At 35.4% G+C, this 18,790-nt stretch overlaps 1 protein-coding gene across 2 annotated transcripts; it reads left to right on the forward strand.

Annotated features, from left to right (window-relative positions):
- On the forward strand, positions 1,954-17,517 carry LOC109711070 (vegetative cell wall protein gp1). 2 transcript variants are annotated; one of them, XM_020233966.1, is made up of 7 exons: positions 1,954-2,165; positions 2,265-2,342; positions 6,570-6,608; positions 6,694-7,242; positions 7,361-7,438; positions 16,977-17,111; positions 17,220-17,517. In XM_020233966.1, the coding sequence occupies exons 1-7, from the start codon at positions 2,067-2,069 to the stop codon at positions 17,346-17,348; spliced, it is 1,107 nt and encodes a 368-aa protein (XP_020089555.1). In that variant the 5' UTR covers positions 1,954-2,066; the 3' UTR covers positions 17,349-17,517. The 2 variants fall into 2 exon arrangements, with proteins under 2 accessions (XP_020089555.1, XP_020089557.1); XM_020233968.1 differs by having other exon boundaries at positions 7,391-7,438.

An 18,790-nucleotide genomic window follows, 5' to 3' on the forward strand; every position in this document is an offset into this window, starting at 1 on the left:
GTTGACTTATAGGACGGCTTCACATTTTGGCAATAAAATTTTCATCAATAACCCAACAAAATAGAACAATTTCAGAAGTATCATTACATTAGGCATAGAAAATGGAAGATACATATGATATATAAAGAGAGTAGTGTCATTGTATAACAAGGTATTAATTTTTCTAGAAATAGTCCTCAGCTTGAGAGTAGTGTCATTGCATAACAATTCTAGGTGCTATGTGATCATTCACAACCTGCAAATTATATCTCCAAATGAAAGCACACCACTAATTAAATAAGTACCGAAGAATTAAATCAAATTAAATAACAATGAGCTCAAAGAGACCAGAATTGAGAAGTGACTACAGGGCCTGTGGGCCAGTGGGCCAGCTTGGCTCCAATGCTGTGGAAGAAAAGCCCGGTAATCATCACTACCTCTGGTATGAACTATATAATCTATCTATGCATTTGTTTATACATCTAAACATTTATACAAATGCATGAATCCCCGGTTTGTCAGTACCTTAGACCTACAACCATTAGACCATCTGAGAACTAAAGTGCGAGAAATAAAGTAGGGAAAGAATTAGAATTTTAAATTAGAGCAAAACAAATCATATAGACAATAAAATTTATGACAAAATCATTATTGTAAAAAGAGGCGTATGTTGGCTCCTCAATCTTACTATTAGCTATTCTATGTAAATCCAAATGCGATCTGACATTAATAAACTCAATTCAGTTATTCAATTATGGAAATATGAAATAATTGTGAAGCACCTCAAACTTGGGTTCGGATTTGAACGTGGAGAGCATTTTTTAGAATCAGCTGCTCTAAAGAAAATAGTGATTGATCTGAGGAGGGTCCTCTTCCTTTCATCTTTAAAGGGGATGTTCCAGCATTGGAGCGATCCAACGCTAGAGCATCCGATCTTTCTCGAACCTCAACTCGAGGGATAGGAAGATGGGGCGAGGAAATGAGCAGGGGGTTGGAATGAGAGGGATCAGGAAAGAGATAGGAGAGAGAGCATCAAGAGAAAAGAGAGAGAGAGAGTAATAAAAAAATCGACATGTTGCATACCCTCAAGGGCCACCATTCATGTATTTTATGAATATATGGTTTGTAAATCCCATCATTTTACTAATTTTATTTATAGAAACTCCCTTAAGAGGAATCAAATAATCGAATGCTTATCTTCGTCTACTATATATTATGGATTCAAATTCTCTACGACCTTTTTATATACACGCATATGAATGGACCAATAAGAGATACTCATATAAGTTGAAAATAGAGTTTTACTTTTTAATAATTATAATGAGACGGGTAAATTCTAGCGATCAATGAAAACCATCAATTCACAAGTAGGGATGTTAATGAGTACGGATATTCGAAATTTTATCCAAACTCGAATCGGAACAAGATGGATTTATCCGATGCTAAACGGATATGGTTTCGGATACCTGTGTGAAAAGCGAAAACCCGACAAAGTTGGATTTGAGTATGGATTTTGTCCCTACCTGACCTAATCCGATCCTGACCTCAATTGATTTTGATTTTATATTATATAATATATTCAAATATTTGATGTCATATTTGAACTTTTATTTTTTTTTTAAAAAATTAAATTTTATTATACTATATTTGTAAATATGGTAAATTTCAAACTCGGATTCGAATTTAGTTATGAAGTTTTGAAATCCATCAAATTTGAATTTGGAGTTCAGATTTCGGATTTCAAAATATTCGAATCCGTCTCTTTTTTTTTTTAAAGAGAATGATAGCATGTATCCGCTTCGTTCATTATTTTTTTAAAAAATAAATTTAGCTAAAAAAGTAAAATAATTAAATTTTATACTTGAAATCTCAAATATTAAAAATCAATCACTAATCACTAATTACTTTGGCACTTGTCGTATGGATGGCCGGTCCGAATCCGATCCGTTGATATTGCTATTCATAGTTGTGTGCATACAAATGAGTTCGCCCATTCTCCCCTTTCCCTCCCCACTTTCCCGTGTCCAAAACCAACCAGCAGCCGTAGCTTTCTCTTCTTCCCCCCCGTCCGCCGTCGGGCCCGAGCGATGTCGGCGAAGCAGGCGCAGCAGCCGGGCGACGGCCTGACGTCCCACATCGCCGGCATGTCCAAGTCACAGCTCTTCGACATCATGTGCCAGATGAAAGTACTCTTCACAACCTCTCTCTCTCTCTCTCTCTCTCTTAAAAAAAAAAAAATTTCAAGAAGGAAGCTTAGCTTGTTGTTGGATTCTTGATGTGCGCAGGCGCTGATCGATCAGGATCGGGAGCAGGCGCGGAAGATCCTTGTCGACAATCCGGCCCTGACCCGCGCGCTCTTCCAGGTTTTTTTTCAGAATTCGACCCTCCCTTCCCTCCGCTTCTTTTTTGTTGGTATTAGGGTTTGAGAGTTTGGATTTGGGTTGCTTGGTTCGTTTGGTTTATTTGGTTTGCTGGGGCTGTTGTAGATTTGAAGGGAAAGGGAAGTAATGCGTTTATTTAAGCAAGAATTAGTGAATTTTGTGGGTGGAACTCCTCTTTTTTGGTTTTCTAGGGTTTGGGGGGTTAGGGAATGGGATTTGTTGGAGTGTAAATGTGAAAGGAAAGGAAATTAATGGGCATTGTAGTCTATTTAAGCAAGAATTGATGAATTTTATTTGTGGATTGATATTGATTTGTCATCAAACCTCCCAATCTGTTGTGGTTGTTGTTGTTTTTTCCCCTCCTTTTTTATTTGGATTTTAGGGTTTGAGAATTAGGGTTTGGGTGTTAGGTTGTTTCGTTCTTGGTTTGTTTGGGTGCATATGTGGAAGTAATAGGCATCGTCGTAGTTTATTTATGCAAACTTCTGTCGGTAAAGAAGGATTGGGAATTAAGATTTGGCGTTAGGTTCTTCTGTTTCTTGTTTACTTGGAGCGGAATGTCACGGACTAAACGAATTTGCTCGCAAAAGCCCGTGCGGCGCTCGCCTTCCTCCGCGAAGTGAGCAAGCCTGCCTCTCTACTCGACAAGTTAGGACCTCACTCGCCCTAGACTAAGTACAAGAGAGAGATAAGAAGAAAGCTCTTCTATTACTTAAACTTGAGAATACAAAGTAGATTCTGAAATGAGAGGGGGTGGAGGCCACACTATATATAGGCCACTCGCCACCCATAAAGCAAATGACAAGATGCCAAATGGCATGAAACTACAAGCCAAAAGGGGAGGCCAATAAATACGCTACGGTCTCCCAAGAGTCATAATAAATATGCATAGGAATTCTAAGACTCATACATTTATTGCCTAGAAACCCTAAGGGACTCTTGACTCCTCGGCATCCGCGCCAATCAGCCTCGAGATCCACGTAGAAGCTTCCAGAAGGTTCCAAACCAAAACCTCCGTCAGATGTCCGCTTTGGAGTTTGGGTGATTGCAAAGCGAAATTGCGGAGAAAATCTTTATGTCGTGACAGGAAGCTAAGTTATGGAAACTGTGATTTAAGCCACTGTATAACATATGTTGTGGAGTTTTAGCGACAAAATTAGGGTTTGCTAGAAATGATTGATGAATTTTGCAAGATGGATTTTGATGCAGCGATCGATTACTTTGGAAGTTTTGCTATGTTTTCAGACTTTTAGTGGATACATGCAAATCTGACTATTGGGGGTTGCGGCGAAATGTATAACTTGATCAAACTTTTAGGGCATGTTTGGTTCATGGTTGGAATGGGATTGAGAAATGGAATTGGATTGACATGGAAAATGAAATGACGAATCATCCAAAAATGTTTGGAGGTTCTTTGTTGGAATGAAAATCAGAATGGACAATTAGGACATCTAGAATTTTGAAAGAGGGATTTTGGTTAAGTTAGAGGAAAGTGATCAAGGGAGTGGAGGGGGAAGTGTTTGTGAGAGAGGACTTTTTAGTGGTTTACTTTGGAATGGCCCAATCTAGGATTTAAAGCCGGATTAGGCCATAAATGGATTGAGCCATTACCATTGCAGAGTGGAATGGAAATCGAAATCCGATTCCTACATAACAAACAACAACTATTGGAATTAGTGAATTTCATTTCGATTCCATAGTCTAAAATAAGTGAACCAAACAAACCCTTATTGCTAAGAAGCATTGATGAAACTTTATAGGTGAATTTCAAGCTGTCGTCAACCCCCTTCTCTCTCTCTCGAGATGATTTTTGATTTTAGAATTAGGGTTAGATGGTAGGTTCTTTTTAAATTTTTTATCTTTTTTTTTTATTTTTTGAGAAAAAAACATTCTTGGAATGGCGTTTTGACCCTTGCCTGTTCATTTAATCCAAAACAGAGTGTTAGATAAAGTCTTGCCAAACCAAACAACAGAAAAGCTCTATACGCTTCCATCTATACATAGCTTGTACTTCCCAACACAACTCCTAAAAGTTCTATTCAATATTAATGACAAGCACATATAAATCATTCTGACTAAGTACAAGAGTCTATTTAAAACTTACTATCTCATAAACAATCAAAAGGAAAACATATCTAGCTCCAGCGGACTCCAGCATCTATCTTTAGGCATTAGGACCAGCTCCATCTTACCCTATATTGCTTAGTTGAGCATTACTGAGTCAGTTAAAATTCTACACTCTTTCATCCTCTCGAAACTGTTTTTCTGCCATCAGAAAATATTAAGCTATTAGCAAACTTGCAGATGACATCAGAGTCATTCTTTTAATCCGGAGTTCTTTTACTATGTTGTTACTTTTAGCCTCCTTCCTATTCTTCTTTCTAAAAATTCTATAACTTCATTCCTTCGGTATAATCCACCACACAAACTGCACTACAACTTCCCATGCTCTTTTGCACCCTTTTGCTACCTTTTCTTCTCTCCATTCATGCCAAACAGCTTCCATATTGCTAAGATGTTCCTGTGTGCCAAACAGTTCTAGGTTGGCCTCCATACTTCTTTACTATAAGCACATAGCAACATAATGTGATACTGTTCTACACGGGTCTAGGATGCTAAACTCTTATGTCTCTCGGTTTTGTTGGAACTGTAGGTTTAGAAGGGAAAGGAAGATATGACCATCCTAATTCTAGCCTTTCACAATATGCTAGGAATTTTTTTTTCCCTGTGTTAAAACTTTTATGGTTAGAAAAGAATTGATAATGGATTGTTTTGTGAGGTTTTGATTCAGAATGGGGAAAATATGTTGGCACCCATTAAACATTAGGGGCAATTACAAATCACTGGACAAACTTCTAAAAGTTGAAGTAAATCACATTTGTTTTTTAATTGTCTTAAATGAACCATCTAGACTAAAATTAGGGTTAGAAATGGGGTCCTTTAGTTTCTTGGTTCCTAGGATTTTAGATGTAAATTGAATGGGAGGTAATTGTCTTTATAATTCTAGCCAACCTTTATCATATGCGGTAGATTTTTATTAACGAACTTCTATTCTTAGAAATGATTTTAAATGATTAGACATTGATACTTCAGAATTGGTGCGGGAATTTTGAGTGGATTCAATAATTAGATAACAGAGAAGATTGCTATAGAAAACTATGAAGGTAGATGGGGAGGATAGTAATAAATTTTATCTTGTTCACTGTAGGTTACTGTCATGCAAGGAATCCCTATACATGGCAGGAATTTGGATGGTAGTTTTATTGCATTTTTCTTATGGAAAAGGATATGGATAATGATTTATGAGATAGTTAGAAAGTCAGAAGTAGTTTGTATTTCAGAATATTAGCATGTTATGGGGGTGGCGTATTCGAAATATGAGCATAGTTTATATCATAGTACTTAGATCGGTGATTTGTATTCTTGGAGAAGTGAGCAAGAAATTTATATAGGGCAGTGATTTTTATTCTTAGAAAAATGACCAAGAAATTTGTATAGTGGTTATACGCTTGAAATGACAGGAGCTGGTAAATACATGGTATTGGTCTTTATTATATAGAGGTATATTAATCTCTTTTCAGATATATTATTCAGCTTTTCCAGTATGCGGATGTGAGGAAATGTCAAATTCTTGTCCACTAATACTTGGATGCAAAAGATGATGAAATGACATTTGATCCATTTTCACATCTGGTGCTGGGTAGTATGTGGCAGCAAGTTCAACTTATTTGGTACTGTGCCCTTTACTGTTAGATTTTCCTGTATGTGCATCTTTGGATACTCAATAGTTAATTAGGTTATACTGTTATAGACATCATGCTCTGAGTCATTTAGCAATTAGGAGAAACTTTTTTAGTGTTATATGTTTTTGTCAAACGCTGAATGGTTCTCATAAATTTGAGAATTAGTGCAATATTTGTTTGAAAATTGACTTTTGTTATTGGTTGCAACTTTATCTATTTCCATTAAAATTAGTTTATATACATATGCTGTTGATTTTGGTGTTCTATTCCTTTGGCATATTCTCTTATGTATGCAGTGGTCCATGCATTTCTTTGGTCACATGATTAATATCTTCTATTTTTTTTTCTTTTTTCTCCGGCTGTATGGTCTGTTATATTTTTCCACAATTATCTAGCTTTTTTATTTAAATATTAGAGGTCCAACTAAGTGTATTACTGATTTATTATGTGGCCCTAATTATTGCAGGCACAAATTATGCTTGGAATGGTGAAGCCTCCTCAAACGGTAATTCTTTTGGCTTCTTCATTGACAAATACGTTGCATTGAATCATTTTGTAAGAACACTAACATTCATTTTTTTTTTTCTCAGATGCCTGATATCCAAACAGCTTTGTCGCAAGCTCAACCATCAGAAGTGGGACAACCCTCAAATGTTCAACCTCCTCAATCAATGCCGATTCAACCTGGACCGCAGACTCAAACCAGTGCATCTCAAACTTCAGTACCTCCTACTACTAAACCTCAACACCCAGTTCAACCACCTACTTTACCTTCTTCTTCTTTAGTCCCTCCATTGACGTTTCCTCCTCAGACAGCGCCATCAAATCCTCCACAACCTGTACAAACGAAAGCATTTTCGATTGCTCAATTTCCTCCCGTATCATTCCAGCAACCTTCACAGATTCATAGTAATGTTTCCCTACCTTCCCCTTCCGCTCCTCCACAATATATGATTCCTCCACAACAGCCGCTGCAGACTCCCGGAGTATTCAATCAACAACTGCAGCCGCCTTTGCCTCAGCACCCGAGGCCTCTGCCACACATGCAATCCTTCTCGCATCCAATCCATTCGCAGATGCCTCATGGACTTGGTTTTCAACCATCGAGTGCTCAGCCATTGTTACAGCCCATGTTTACTGTAAGTTGATTGCTGAAGCTTTAATTGATTTCCAATTTTTAGATCTTTTTATTTGTGGAAAACGAACTATCTATTCTACTTTTCATTTTTTTTTCTTTTTTTGTGTCTACTTGGATAGTCTGGTGAGAATCCTCCATCTTTCCCTCAGGGACAACCACCGTTGCCTAATCAGCCACCACCTCAGCAGCTGTATCAGGTTTATTTTCTGTCCTCTCTTCAACTACATCATAATGCAATCAAGTACTTCCTATTATGGTCCATATGTCCCAGGCTTCAAATATATTTGAGGAGCTTCTGTGCCTTAACTATTTCATAGTACTAATTATTGCCCTGCTTGTAGAATTATTTGTGGTGACTAGCATTGTTTCTAGATGCGTGTATCAGATGAAATTGCTTTCAGAAGAACTATGGCTTTTCTGTCGCAAAGAAGTTGATTAAGGCTATAATAGTTCTGCAGTCAATTTAAAACTTCATATTAAATTATATCTGAGAGTTTATTAAGGTTATGTACAAGTGCCTTATCATTGCGTGCATAGTCTTGATGCCGGCAACTTTATTATGCTGGCAATTTTTACGATATTGAAACTTTTAGAGGTAAAAGGGTCCATGTTATTTTTTTCCTTTCGGTTGTGTAGTTTTTTTTCTTCTTATTTTTTCTCCTTTGTTTAAGGTGTTATGGGAAGTGACTTTGGTCTCCAATGTTTTGTAACTTCAATAAGCATGCAGTGGTTTCGTATATTGATTGTGTGCATGACCTTTTCTTTCCTTATCGTTCATTTTCCTGGATTATGAGCACTATGGAGACTAATTATTTGGTAAATTAACTATCCGCATGCTTCCACTATGGAATGTGTGGTGATCTTGAGAATGGACCTACAATGACAGAATCCTCATCAATTACCACCAGATGATGTATTATTGATTTCATATCAGTTGAAAATCTTGACTGATTGATCGAAGTATGTATGTCCTATAGATCTATAGATTAAGTGACAAATAGGTTATAAAAATTTGATGGGTGAGGTGGCTTTGCTACCAACGCCTTCTCTCATTTGTTTTGTCTAGTAAGTTACGATCATGGTGTGTGCTAGACTTTTTTGGATTTATATGCTTCACTGCTCTCGATAACCAAAGACTGCAGAGATGCGTCCTATGTTGGACATTCAAAGACTTAAACCTCATTGCATGGAAGTGCTTTCTTTGACGAAAGTGATGGCTTGAGTAGTGACATACAAAGCTACGGATTATACATGATTCCATCATATGCGGGTGGACCGGAACTTTGACCTGTGATTCCTTAACCAGGAAAATTGGGTCTTTTATTTTGATTGGATCTAGTTCTTACATGTATTGCATCACTACTTTTTCCTTAGAGTGAATAGATATATATGGATACTAACTTTCTCATAGTTCACTTCTCGTGGTGTGCACATAGGCTACTAAGAGAGGTATTTGTGCATTCAAAGTATGTCATAGACTCACATGAAACTTTTTCCTGCTAGACCTTTAGATTAGGTAACAAATAAGGTTTTGGGAACAATCACCATAAGTATGCGTATAGACACGAACTTGCAACTCACTGCATAGGGTGTGCATGTAGCTAGACTAGGCAAACAGGTAGATTGGGCGATTCGTGGGCGGGTCATCATACACGCGGATTATTTGGGCATGGGTAAAATTTATCTGTAAATTTTTGGATAGCCAACATCCTTATCCGTACCCGCCCGCTCGCACGGTACCCGTGAGGTACTGCGGCATTGCGGGGGGGGGNGGTACTGCGGCATTGAGGGGGGGGGGGTGCGAGAACCACCCTGTACTGTGCCCCATTTTGTGCCGCCTCGTGCCGTACGGTACGGGGCGGCACTTCAAACTGTGATCTAGACTGCTTGAAATATCTAGAAATCAAATTTCATACTTTTCCGATATTGTTTTCTTGTACATCAAGTGGGCATAAAAATTTATAGCTGAAAATAAACATCGTTAAGAAAAGGATGATAGGCTTTTTGTAATCAAAATCAAGTGTATACTTTGTTTTATTTAAAGAATTTAAAACAAAAATTCAACTGATTTAAATTCTTTTACACCGTTAAATGAGCAAAGGTCTCGTATCAACAGTAAAATTATAAATTTTGCAACCCTCTGATCATTAGGGTAGTGATGTCGAAAAAATATAAAATTTGATTTTTAGATACTTCAAGTGGTCTAGATTATGTTTAACGGTACCGATCATCAATTTTGAGGTTCTATCATCGAAAACAAATTGGTAGCAACGGAGCCCGTTTGCTACCGATAGTATTCTAGCCCAAAATACTCATAATTTAACAGGTACCCACTTGTTTTACCCACGATTTTTTGGGTTAAAAAAACTAGCTCCTATTCCTGCAAATTTATGGGTAGCCTGCCAGTATGGGTAGAGATCGTCGGGTCTACATATAGCCTATTGAATAAGAGGTTTCATGTTTCGGTAGTAATGTCAAATAAAGTTTTTCTTTAGTAGATCTATAGATTAGGTGACAATAAAGTTTGTAGGATTAATCACCTTAGGTACATGTATTTGCACAAACTTTCTTCCAACTCACTGCATCTGTCTACCAGTAGGCTTAAATGTGGTATCCAGGCTTCCAGAGTGTGTCAAACAAAAATTTTCTCTAGGAGATTTATAAATTAGGTAATAAATAAGGTTTGTAGGAGCAATTACCATAGATGCGCATATATACGTGAACTTCCTTGCGGTTCACTACAAACGGTGTGCTCGAGGGCTACTACTTGGGTATTCGTGCTATCGAAGGATGCCAAAAAGAAGCAAAAATTTTCCCCAGAGATCTATATATCACGGACACTTCTATAAGCCTCGCGTGTCTGTGTTGGACACGCGCATGTCCGATGCAGACATGTCATAGATGCGCGGTCGACTCATGCCCATTATGCATTCCATTAAAAAGTATATATATTATTTTACGTTTTTTTATGCATATATAATGTAGGACGATAAATATTTTGGCTTTTTGAACAATATAATAAATTATATATGGTGGACAATATAAATAAATTATATACGAACATTTTTGGACAATATAAATATATAATGTAGGATGATAAATACGTTTTGCTATGCATACAAATTTTTTTGGACAATATAAATAAATTATATATAGTGGAGAATTACTTTCCTTCAAAATATATGAACTATTAATAAAAAAATTTATAAACTTTCGTTCGTGTGAGAAATATAAGTATATAACTATGTTTTAACAAAATTACTATTTTATATATAATAAATATGCGTAAGGCTACTATACTCTTATGAGTATAGGGCCCTTCGTACTCATAAGTTGTTTTCGATGATAGAGCTTTGGAATCGACGATTCACTCCGTTAAATATGATTTAAAGTATTTGAAACTTCTAGAAAATAAATTTTGTAATTTTTCGAAATCATAATAACGTCCATCAAGCGGGCATAAACTGAACGGTCAAAATCGAACGACGTCCTAAAAATGGATGATCGGATCTTTCAATTTAAGATCGGAGTTATTGATCTTTATCTAGATAGTGAATACAATTTTCTATTAAAAATTCAACCTATTCCAATTCTTTTACACCGCTAAACTAGTAAGCATCCCATACCGGCCGTTAAAAGTTGTCAATTTTGTGAACTTTTGATCATAAGGTAAATGATATCGAAAAATTATAAAATTTGATTTCTAAAAGTTTTAAATATTTTGGATAATGTTTAACGGTATGGATTGTCGATTCGGAAGCTCTATCATTGAAAACGACTTAAGTACGAGGGCGATCGTACTCATAAGAGTATAGTAGTCGGACTCTAATAAATATATATTATTATACTAGTAATATTTTATTGGGGCAATTGCTTATATGCCCCTGAAAAGTTTCCGACTTTTTGATTTACCCCTCTTAGAAGGCTAATATTGAAAATACCATTTTTTCCAACCTATTTCAAATATACTCCTAGAGTTAATCTCTGTTAATGAACTGTTAGCTATAGTTGTTATTTGTATAAAGTTACTATTTTGCCCTTTCAAATATACCTTTTTATCATCACTGACTTTTCTTATTTGCCTTTAAGTTAGGACACAAAAAGTATTTTGATTTTTGGTCTTTTCAAATATACCCTTCTACCATCACCAGCATATCTTATTTGCCCTTAAGGGCAAAAGAGGCATTTTAATTTTTTTTTAACTCTAGTAGATATTTAACTAACATTTAACCCCAGTTAACTTAACGGGTGATAACTACGGGAGTATTTTAGAATAACGGAGGAACATATGAGGGGTATATTGAAAAGAAAAAAAAGGAGTAAATGAGATATTTTCGTAGTTTTGAGGGGTATATAGGCAATTATCCCTATTTTATTTTATTACTGTGTTCATGCTGTGTCAGTATCCTAATTTTTTGAAAATTGTCAAGTCGCTGTGTCTGAGCCGTGTCGTATTCTGTGTCCGTGTCCGTGTCCGTGATGCCTCGGTGGAATCTCTCATTTTGAAACTTCAGGTCTTCTAAGTTGACCAGTTCAGCTTGAAAATATTATGAAATACAATTGTGGCATTTTAATGCGGTAAGAATATCATAAATTAATTGTCAAAAGAAATGGTAAAATCCAGTTGGTATTGAGATTACACAAGTTGTGATGAAGTTGGTCAAATGTAACTGATAATCAGAACAACACAATTGGCAAAAGGAATGTAATGCAAAGCTGTATGTTAGACTACAAGGTGAGAAGTTAACAAAAAAATCACTCATGATGAGTTTCCAGAAATACCTTCCACAACTAGAATGTCTAGGAAATTCCTGTCTATGCCCCAATGGGTCTATAAACCCATCTTCTCTAAAGAATGGATTAGAGGCCATGATGTGAAGCTCATAGCTGACTAATCAACTTTCTAAGTATACAGAGTTGGTCTCAGAGTCAAAAATAAATTGAATGTTATAGATGTTATGCTGTACAGATTATTAAATTATTGAAAATGGAGGGACTTGATCCTGGAAATGCATCATCTGAAAACAAATGAAGAGAAATGGAAAAAGAGGTAATAGCAAGAACAAGTTCAACGTGCCTACACCAGTAGGGAAGAATTATTGACTAGGAATACTATAATACGAAAATCAAAGTGGTTGCTTACTTTAGCAAAATTAATGTTACTATCTTGTAAATAAATGAAGGATTCATTAAAGTGAGTGGAAAAGGCGATCTGCCAAAATGATATACTTATGGAACAATGCTGTTGATAACAATATTTGGTCCTCGTGACCAATAAAATGGCATAAAGAGGATATGAGAGGCTGAGGATAGCTGAGGATCAGAGCTAATCATTGGATGAGGGAGTGAAAAAGTTCCTGGGAATAACTGTTATGGACTAAATGCAAAGCGAAAAATTATAAATTGAAATGTATGGCGATGCTTGATTGTTTAATGGATTAAGGTGATTGGCTGAAATGCTAGCGAAAGGTGATTGGCTATGAAGCACAGATACTTCAAATTTTATGCCATATCCATATCGGACACGTATCAGATATCGATATACGCCTAATACGCGCTCGATACGTGTCTGATATGGAACGAAGAATCCGGCATTTTTTAAAAATAAAGAATATTGGAGGATACGGTTCAGATTTGGGGGTAGATAGCTGGGTTCTATTTGGTCTAAAATGATTGGAACTCAAAGTTTTTCAAAAAGCCCACATCCGTTTCCATTGAGAATAAGAAAAAGCGAGGAAAATGCCAATTTCTTTTCAATTTGTCATTTCTTCTATCTTTTTGCTCTTGAATTGTTGAAGATGCTTTCTCTCGTCCTATCTTCATACAATATTAAATTATACGGTTCGGTCCTTCATCGCTTCTCTTGTACTTTCTTTCATCTAATTTGTCAGCGTAGCACTAATCAGCAAAGGCCATAGGGAATGATTTTTTTTCTTCTTCTATTAAATTGTGAGCAATTTTCTTTTATTACTATTTTACATAATAGAACCTAAAAAAACAAACATATATGTTGAATGGCTAATTATCTGGTTTGTGCGACTAAATATCTATTGTTATCATTTGTCAAGTTGGATGATAGTTGTTTGATACTTTTGAATTATTATTCATACGATTGATTATCTTTTTTTACGAACAGATGTTGACAATTATATAAGTTAATGCATATTAGAATATATTCCTTAATATAATTCAGATATCCTGACTATCCTCAATATATCATTACATATAATCATATATATATTTAATTATATTTAAAGTAATATTTTATTCAAGTATACTCTATGTATCATGTCCTAGAAGTTTTAGGAATTGCCATATCACCGTATCTGTATCGTGTCGTATCCGTATTCCCATATCCGTATCGCTGCAGCATGATTTGTCATGTAGGCAGCGAGAGGGAAGTGGGGCCCACTAGGCAATGTGTCACATTGCGAGCGGCAAGTTAAGTAGGTGTCATGTTTGATTACAAGTGGCATACGCAAATTTACGGCAAATAGATGCAAGTAGCATGTTTCAATTGTCATGACTTCTGAATTTATTTTTATTAATGGGTGACTTTTACCTATTTTAGTCACAAACTGTTTAGTACGATGTCAGTTTAAGTATCTAAATAAGGTCTTACTGTTGAGCTATACATAATAAATGAGTTTGGTAAACTTGAATATGGAATTAGGATCATGTACATTGCAGTTGAACAGGATCCAGTAGACTTTTGTTGGACTGAAGTATTGACCCATTTCTAGATTTTGGCTAATTTGATACTTCCCAAAGGAAGCCCTAATGCACTATATATAGGTTTCATCCTTCTCTAAAAATTCCCAACAAGCTACAGTTCAAGTCGTAATAGAATTCGCTAGCTAATGTTAGATGACGCCAATAGAGATCATTGGAAAATCTTCCCATAATGGGAAAAGTCATTTACAACCTAATGGCTCAATTTTACTCATGAACTTAAATTGGACTAGATCTTTTTTTGTTGTTGGACTTAGATTACTTGCTAGATTTAGTTGATTTAAATAAAATTAAGTTTATTATTACATTCACTGAAAACTTTGACACACCTTGGCGCAAAGTGTAGACTGAAGAGTGAAAAGTGACTGGTTTCAATTTGCATTTCAGGATTTGTTAATTGCTGTGATAATTTGGCTGGCCTCTTGTTTTCTCAGCTCTCTTCTTCCTGAAAATGAGAATTTCAGCAGACAGTTCATAGTTCAATGCACCAATAAACTTGGCGAAGTTTTTAATACAACTCAGTGAGTCCCAGATTTATTAGGTTAATGAGCTTTGTTCATATCTCTTATTTACAAACACTAGCTTCTACTTAAATCTCAATTTGCAATCTTCAGTATAAACTCCCACCCTTATCCAGCATCATATTTCTTTTCTATGAACATTTAACTGGTGTTCATGGAGTTGTGCTTTTTAGATCAAAGTTTGGATAACAATGGAGTCCTCCACTTGATTTTGAACATTTAGGTCTCTAGATTCTTCTAGTAGTTTACTCTTATCTTGACCCAATTTTTCATTAAACACATAAGCAAATTATATTTCCCTTTGGCGAGTAAGTCAGTATTGTCTTGAAGATTTGCCTATCTTCTTTGCATGTTTGAAGTCCTTTAATAAGATAATAAATTTTGAGCACTGATGCTAAAATACAAAGATCAGAATTTTAGAAATGTTGGTAGCATCTCCAAATTTAAACAAAAAAAATATCTACTAATTTCAAATTTTGAGTTAAGGTAGTTTATATCATCCATGGTACTATAGTTTTGTGGGAGGACCAAAAGATCCGAGCCATCTTTTAGTCACAGTACGTTAGAGATCCTAAGCTTCAGCTTCTTTGAAACACGTGGTTTTTGATACTTAGGATTGGGAGTTTGTTCTGTGATCTTTTGTAGTTATACAGTTTTCACAGTTAAACTGATAGAAGTTGAACCAAGTTACACTCATTTTAGGTGGGACTATATTTTAGGTATAGGTCTATTTTTTGCCGAATGCCAGTCATTATAAGAAATTATAGAGTGAGTCTTCGTGTGATGTAATTAGATAAATTGTTCAAATCTAGTACTTTTACAAACTTGGGAGATAATATCTTTGTTTTGAAAACCGACCTACTCATTGAACCGTGAGGGATGGTTTTAAGGGTCAGATTTAACCAAGGGCGAATTGGGGTCATACTGTATTATATAACAGTAAATAGTAATATAACTTTATCTCTATTGAAGTTCTTATGCTTTCCATAAGATATTCTGTGCATCAACATCTAGATGCCTCTTACCTTTCATGTAAAACGCTCAAATTCGAACCTCAAATCCTACAAAGCGCGTACTGCAGTGGTTTCTAATTTTTTTTTGCTGTCCAACTGGGTTGTTTGACCATCAGGTTCAGCTAGTTCACAATCTGAGCCGGCTGGTCCAATCAGTTTTTACCCGTTTTTTCCTGGTTTCGCATGGAAACTGTTCTTGGTGTCGGGCTGACCTGGCACTGGACCTTTTATCTGTTAACATGGCCCAACCCTTCTGTCCGCGTCAGTTGTCTGAACCTCTAATAATAGATATTGTTAACTATTACTAAAAATTCATACTAGCGTGCTAAATGACAACTGCGAGATGAAGATGAAGGAGCCGCATGTTGTGTGTTCATTTATGGTCAAAATAAAAATTTGAATTTTAAATGTTAAGAAATTGAAGATGGATACTTGCTTCTGTACGGGGACCTATATTTAAGCACAATTCGAAATTTATACTGGCCTTTATTTTGTTCGGTATTAAATCAAGTGGTTGATACGTGAGATGCATAGTTTACACTTAGCGGCTGTTTGGTTGGATGTAGTTCTAAATGCAGTGTAGTTTAAGATGTGTGCAATTGGAAATGCAGTAGTTATGACTACATACATTTTGTTGGATGTAGTGGAAAACAACAATAAATAATTTGTTTGGTTGTATGAAGTTGAGAAGTACATTTTCAAAATTCTATCACTTATATGGAGTAAAGCTAGAATGCTTCTAAGAAAATGAAACCATTTACGTCCACGTCATTTTCGGCGATAGGACATTTGAATTGACGATCATCTCCATTAAATATTATTTATGCTATTTAAACTTTCCTGAAGCTAAATTTTATAATTTAACAATATCGTTTGTCTACTGATCAAGTGGTATCGAATTTATCTTTTAAGTCATTAAAAATTGACAATTTTTGAACCACTTGAACAAATGATATCAAAAAAAATTATGAAATGAAATCCAAACAAGTTCAAACACCCTAGCTCATATTTAAAAGTGGCAATCCTCGATCTGGATGCCTCTTTGGCAAAAATGACGTGGAAGTAAATGATCTCGTTTACTTATAAAAGTATTTTAGCCTAGCCCCTTTATGTACGGGGTAGTGAGATTACTCCTGATATAGGGGGGAAAACAATATTTTTGTTTAAAATATGACTAGGGAGGTAAACTTACTTTTTACTTAAAGTTGTTCTTTCCATTTGTTGTTAGGAACTACTACCAATTTGGGTGTAGTTCCAACTATTGCAGTTGAGCCTTCTCGTGCAGCTCCAACTGCGACAATTGGATTCAAACCCTTATAATAGTTGTTATCATACGTGACTTTTTTATAAAAAAAAAATCTTTTGCACTAATTTTATGCACTATTAACTTTTCCTATCCTACATATTTATGTGTTGTTCCACATAATGGTTTGGATAACTATAGTAATTGAGGTGAAATCTCCATGTAGGCTGAGAGAGGAGCTCCATGGGTGCCCGGCCGGCTGGAGATTTCTTCAGCGGGGCCCCAAATACTGGGCCGACCACCAATGCCTTCTGGACAGATGGTGCCCGGAATGGGCAGTCAGGCTCCTCGGCCGCCGCCGGTTATTCTTAAATCCCTCAAACTTCACTAGTTTCTATTCATGCTCAAAAGAATGCTCCAAAAATCATTCTATTATTAACTCTCGTCTCTTTTATTGTGATTCGTGTAGTTGACAGCTGAAATGGAAAAAGCTCTGCTTCAGCAAGTTTTAAGCCTCACGCAGGACCAGATCAATATGCTGCCTGCGGAGCAGCGGCAACAAGTGCTTCAACTGCAAGAAATGCTCCGACTGAAGTAGATCTCATGCTACCTTTGTAATGTTTCGCTTAAGCACAATGCGCTCGCCTGATATTTGTGTTCGCGAGCTTGTATTAATTATTTACTTTTATTACAAGTTTCATCTCATTCTGTAATCTGTTGCGCATTTCAATATTCCGATGCTCCTTTTGGCTTGGAATGTTTTTTTTTTTTTTTTTTTTTTTTTTTTTTTTTTTTTTTTTTNGGCCTAGAATGCACTTTTCTTCTTCTTCTTCTTCTTTTTTTTTCTTTTTTTATTTTTTCTGGTTGCTTCAGTAACCTCATAGAAATTAGGGTTTTTGCTAAAACTAGGCAAATTATAAAGAAAAATATATCTACAGAATCTGTGGTGGAAACTGATGAATGGATATTGATTAATAGTGTTCTCAATTGAGTTGTACAAATTGTACCCATTTTGCTGCCCTATGATTTTATTTGCTGCATTTTTTCTTGGCTAAATTACAGAAAATCCTCCTGTTAATACTTGTTTTTTTTTATTTTTCTCTTCTGTCATTCAAAAACAGAAATGATGTCATAGAAGAATGACTATAGAATAGTTAAGTGTAACGACTGAATCCATAGGACAGAAGTGTAATTGTGTGAAACTACCAGTATTTTTTTTTAAATAATTTACAACGAGATATGGCGATCAACCATTTCTCAATGATTTTAGGATAAACTTTAAATACCATCTATGTGGTATCGCACTCTCTTATTTTATTACCCTGTAGTTTAAAGTGTATTAATTTAGTACTCTATAATTTTATTCTTCTTTTTTCGTCAGCTCATCTGTTAATATTTCGTTAAATTAAATACAAAATATTTTAGATACTTTACATAGGTTTATCGAATATTCACTTTAGTATCTTTTAGTTTTAACTTTGTCATTGATTTAATGAAAAAAAAAAAATTAGTGGAGGGATAATAAAAAGAGAAAGATAAAATCATGGGGTACTAAATTGATACACTTTAAATCATACGGTACTAAAATAAAAAAGTGTGAAATTGTAGAGATGATATTTGAAGTTTTTTCATGATTTTATTGAACTTTTGGCATGTAAACTAAAGAAGTTACCTAGAAAGATATTATATATGCTGCGGAGTCTGTGAGGTCAAGGAGATGTGCTCCAGAGTTTCTCAAGCACAAAAACTATGCAAGGTTATTTGATATCATATCAGCATGAAACACTATATTTGGCCATATTTCTATGATAACAAAAGTTATCTCTATACGTTTTTTTTTCCTGTTCCATCAAATTTCGGATATTTAGGTACTATAGTTTAGATTAGTTATGTATGTTTAACCATCTCTTTTTTATCCGAACGCATAATTTTGCTTAAACAGTACTCATGGTTATGAGCTTTTGCAATTCGAGGAGTACAAAGCTGATGATCAACATTCTGAGTATAGAACCGAAATTTTTTTTTAAACATATATACATA

The sequence above is a fragment of the Ananas comosus genome, linkage group 5 (genome assembly GCF_001540865.1).
Source record: "Ananas comosus cultivar F153 linkage group 5, ASM154086v1, whole genome shotgun sequence".
Lineage (NCBI taxonomy): Eukaryota > Viridiplantae > Streptophyta > Magnoliopsida > Poales > Bromeliaceae > Ananas > Ananas comosus.

Coding starts and splice junctions, on each gene's coding strand:
- LOC109711070 (XM_020233966.1), top strand. CDS start 2,067: ATGTCGGCGAAGCAGGCGCAGCAGCCGGGCGACGGCCTGACGTCCCAC. Junction 2,166..2,264: donor ACATCATGTGCCAGATGAAA/GTACTCTTCACA, acceptor TGATGTGCGCAG/GCGCTGATCGATCAGGATCG. Junction 6,609..6,693: donor TGGTGAAGCCTCCTCAAACG/GTAATTCTTTTG, acceptor TTTTTTTCTCAG/ATGCCTGATATCCAAACAGC.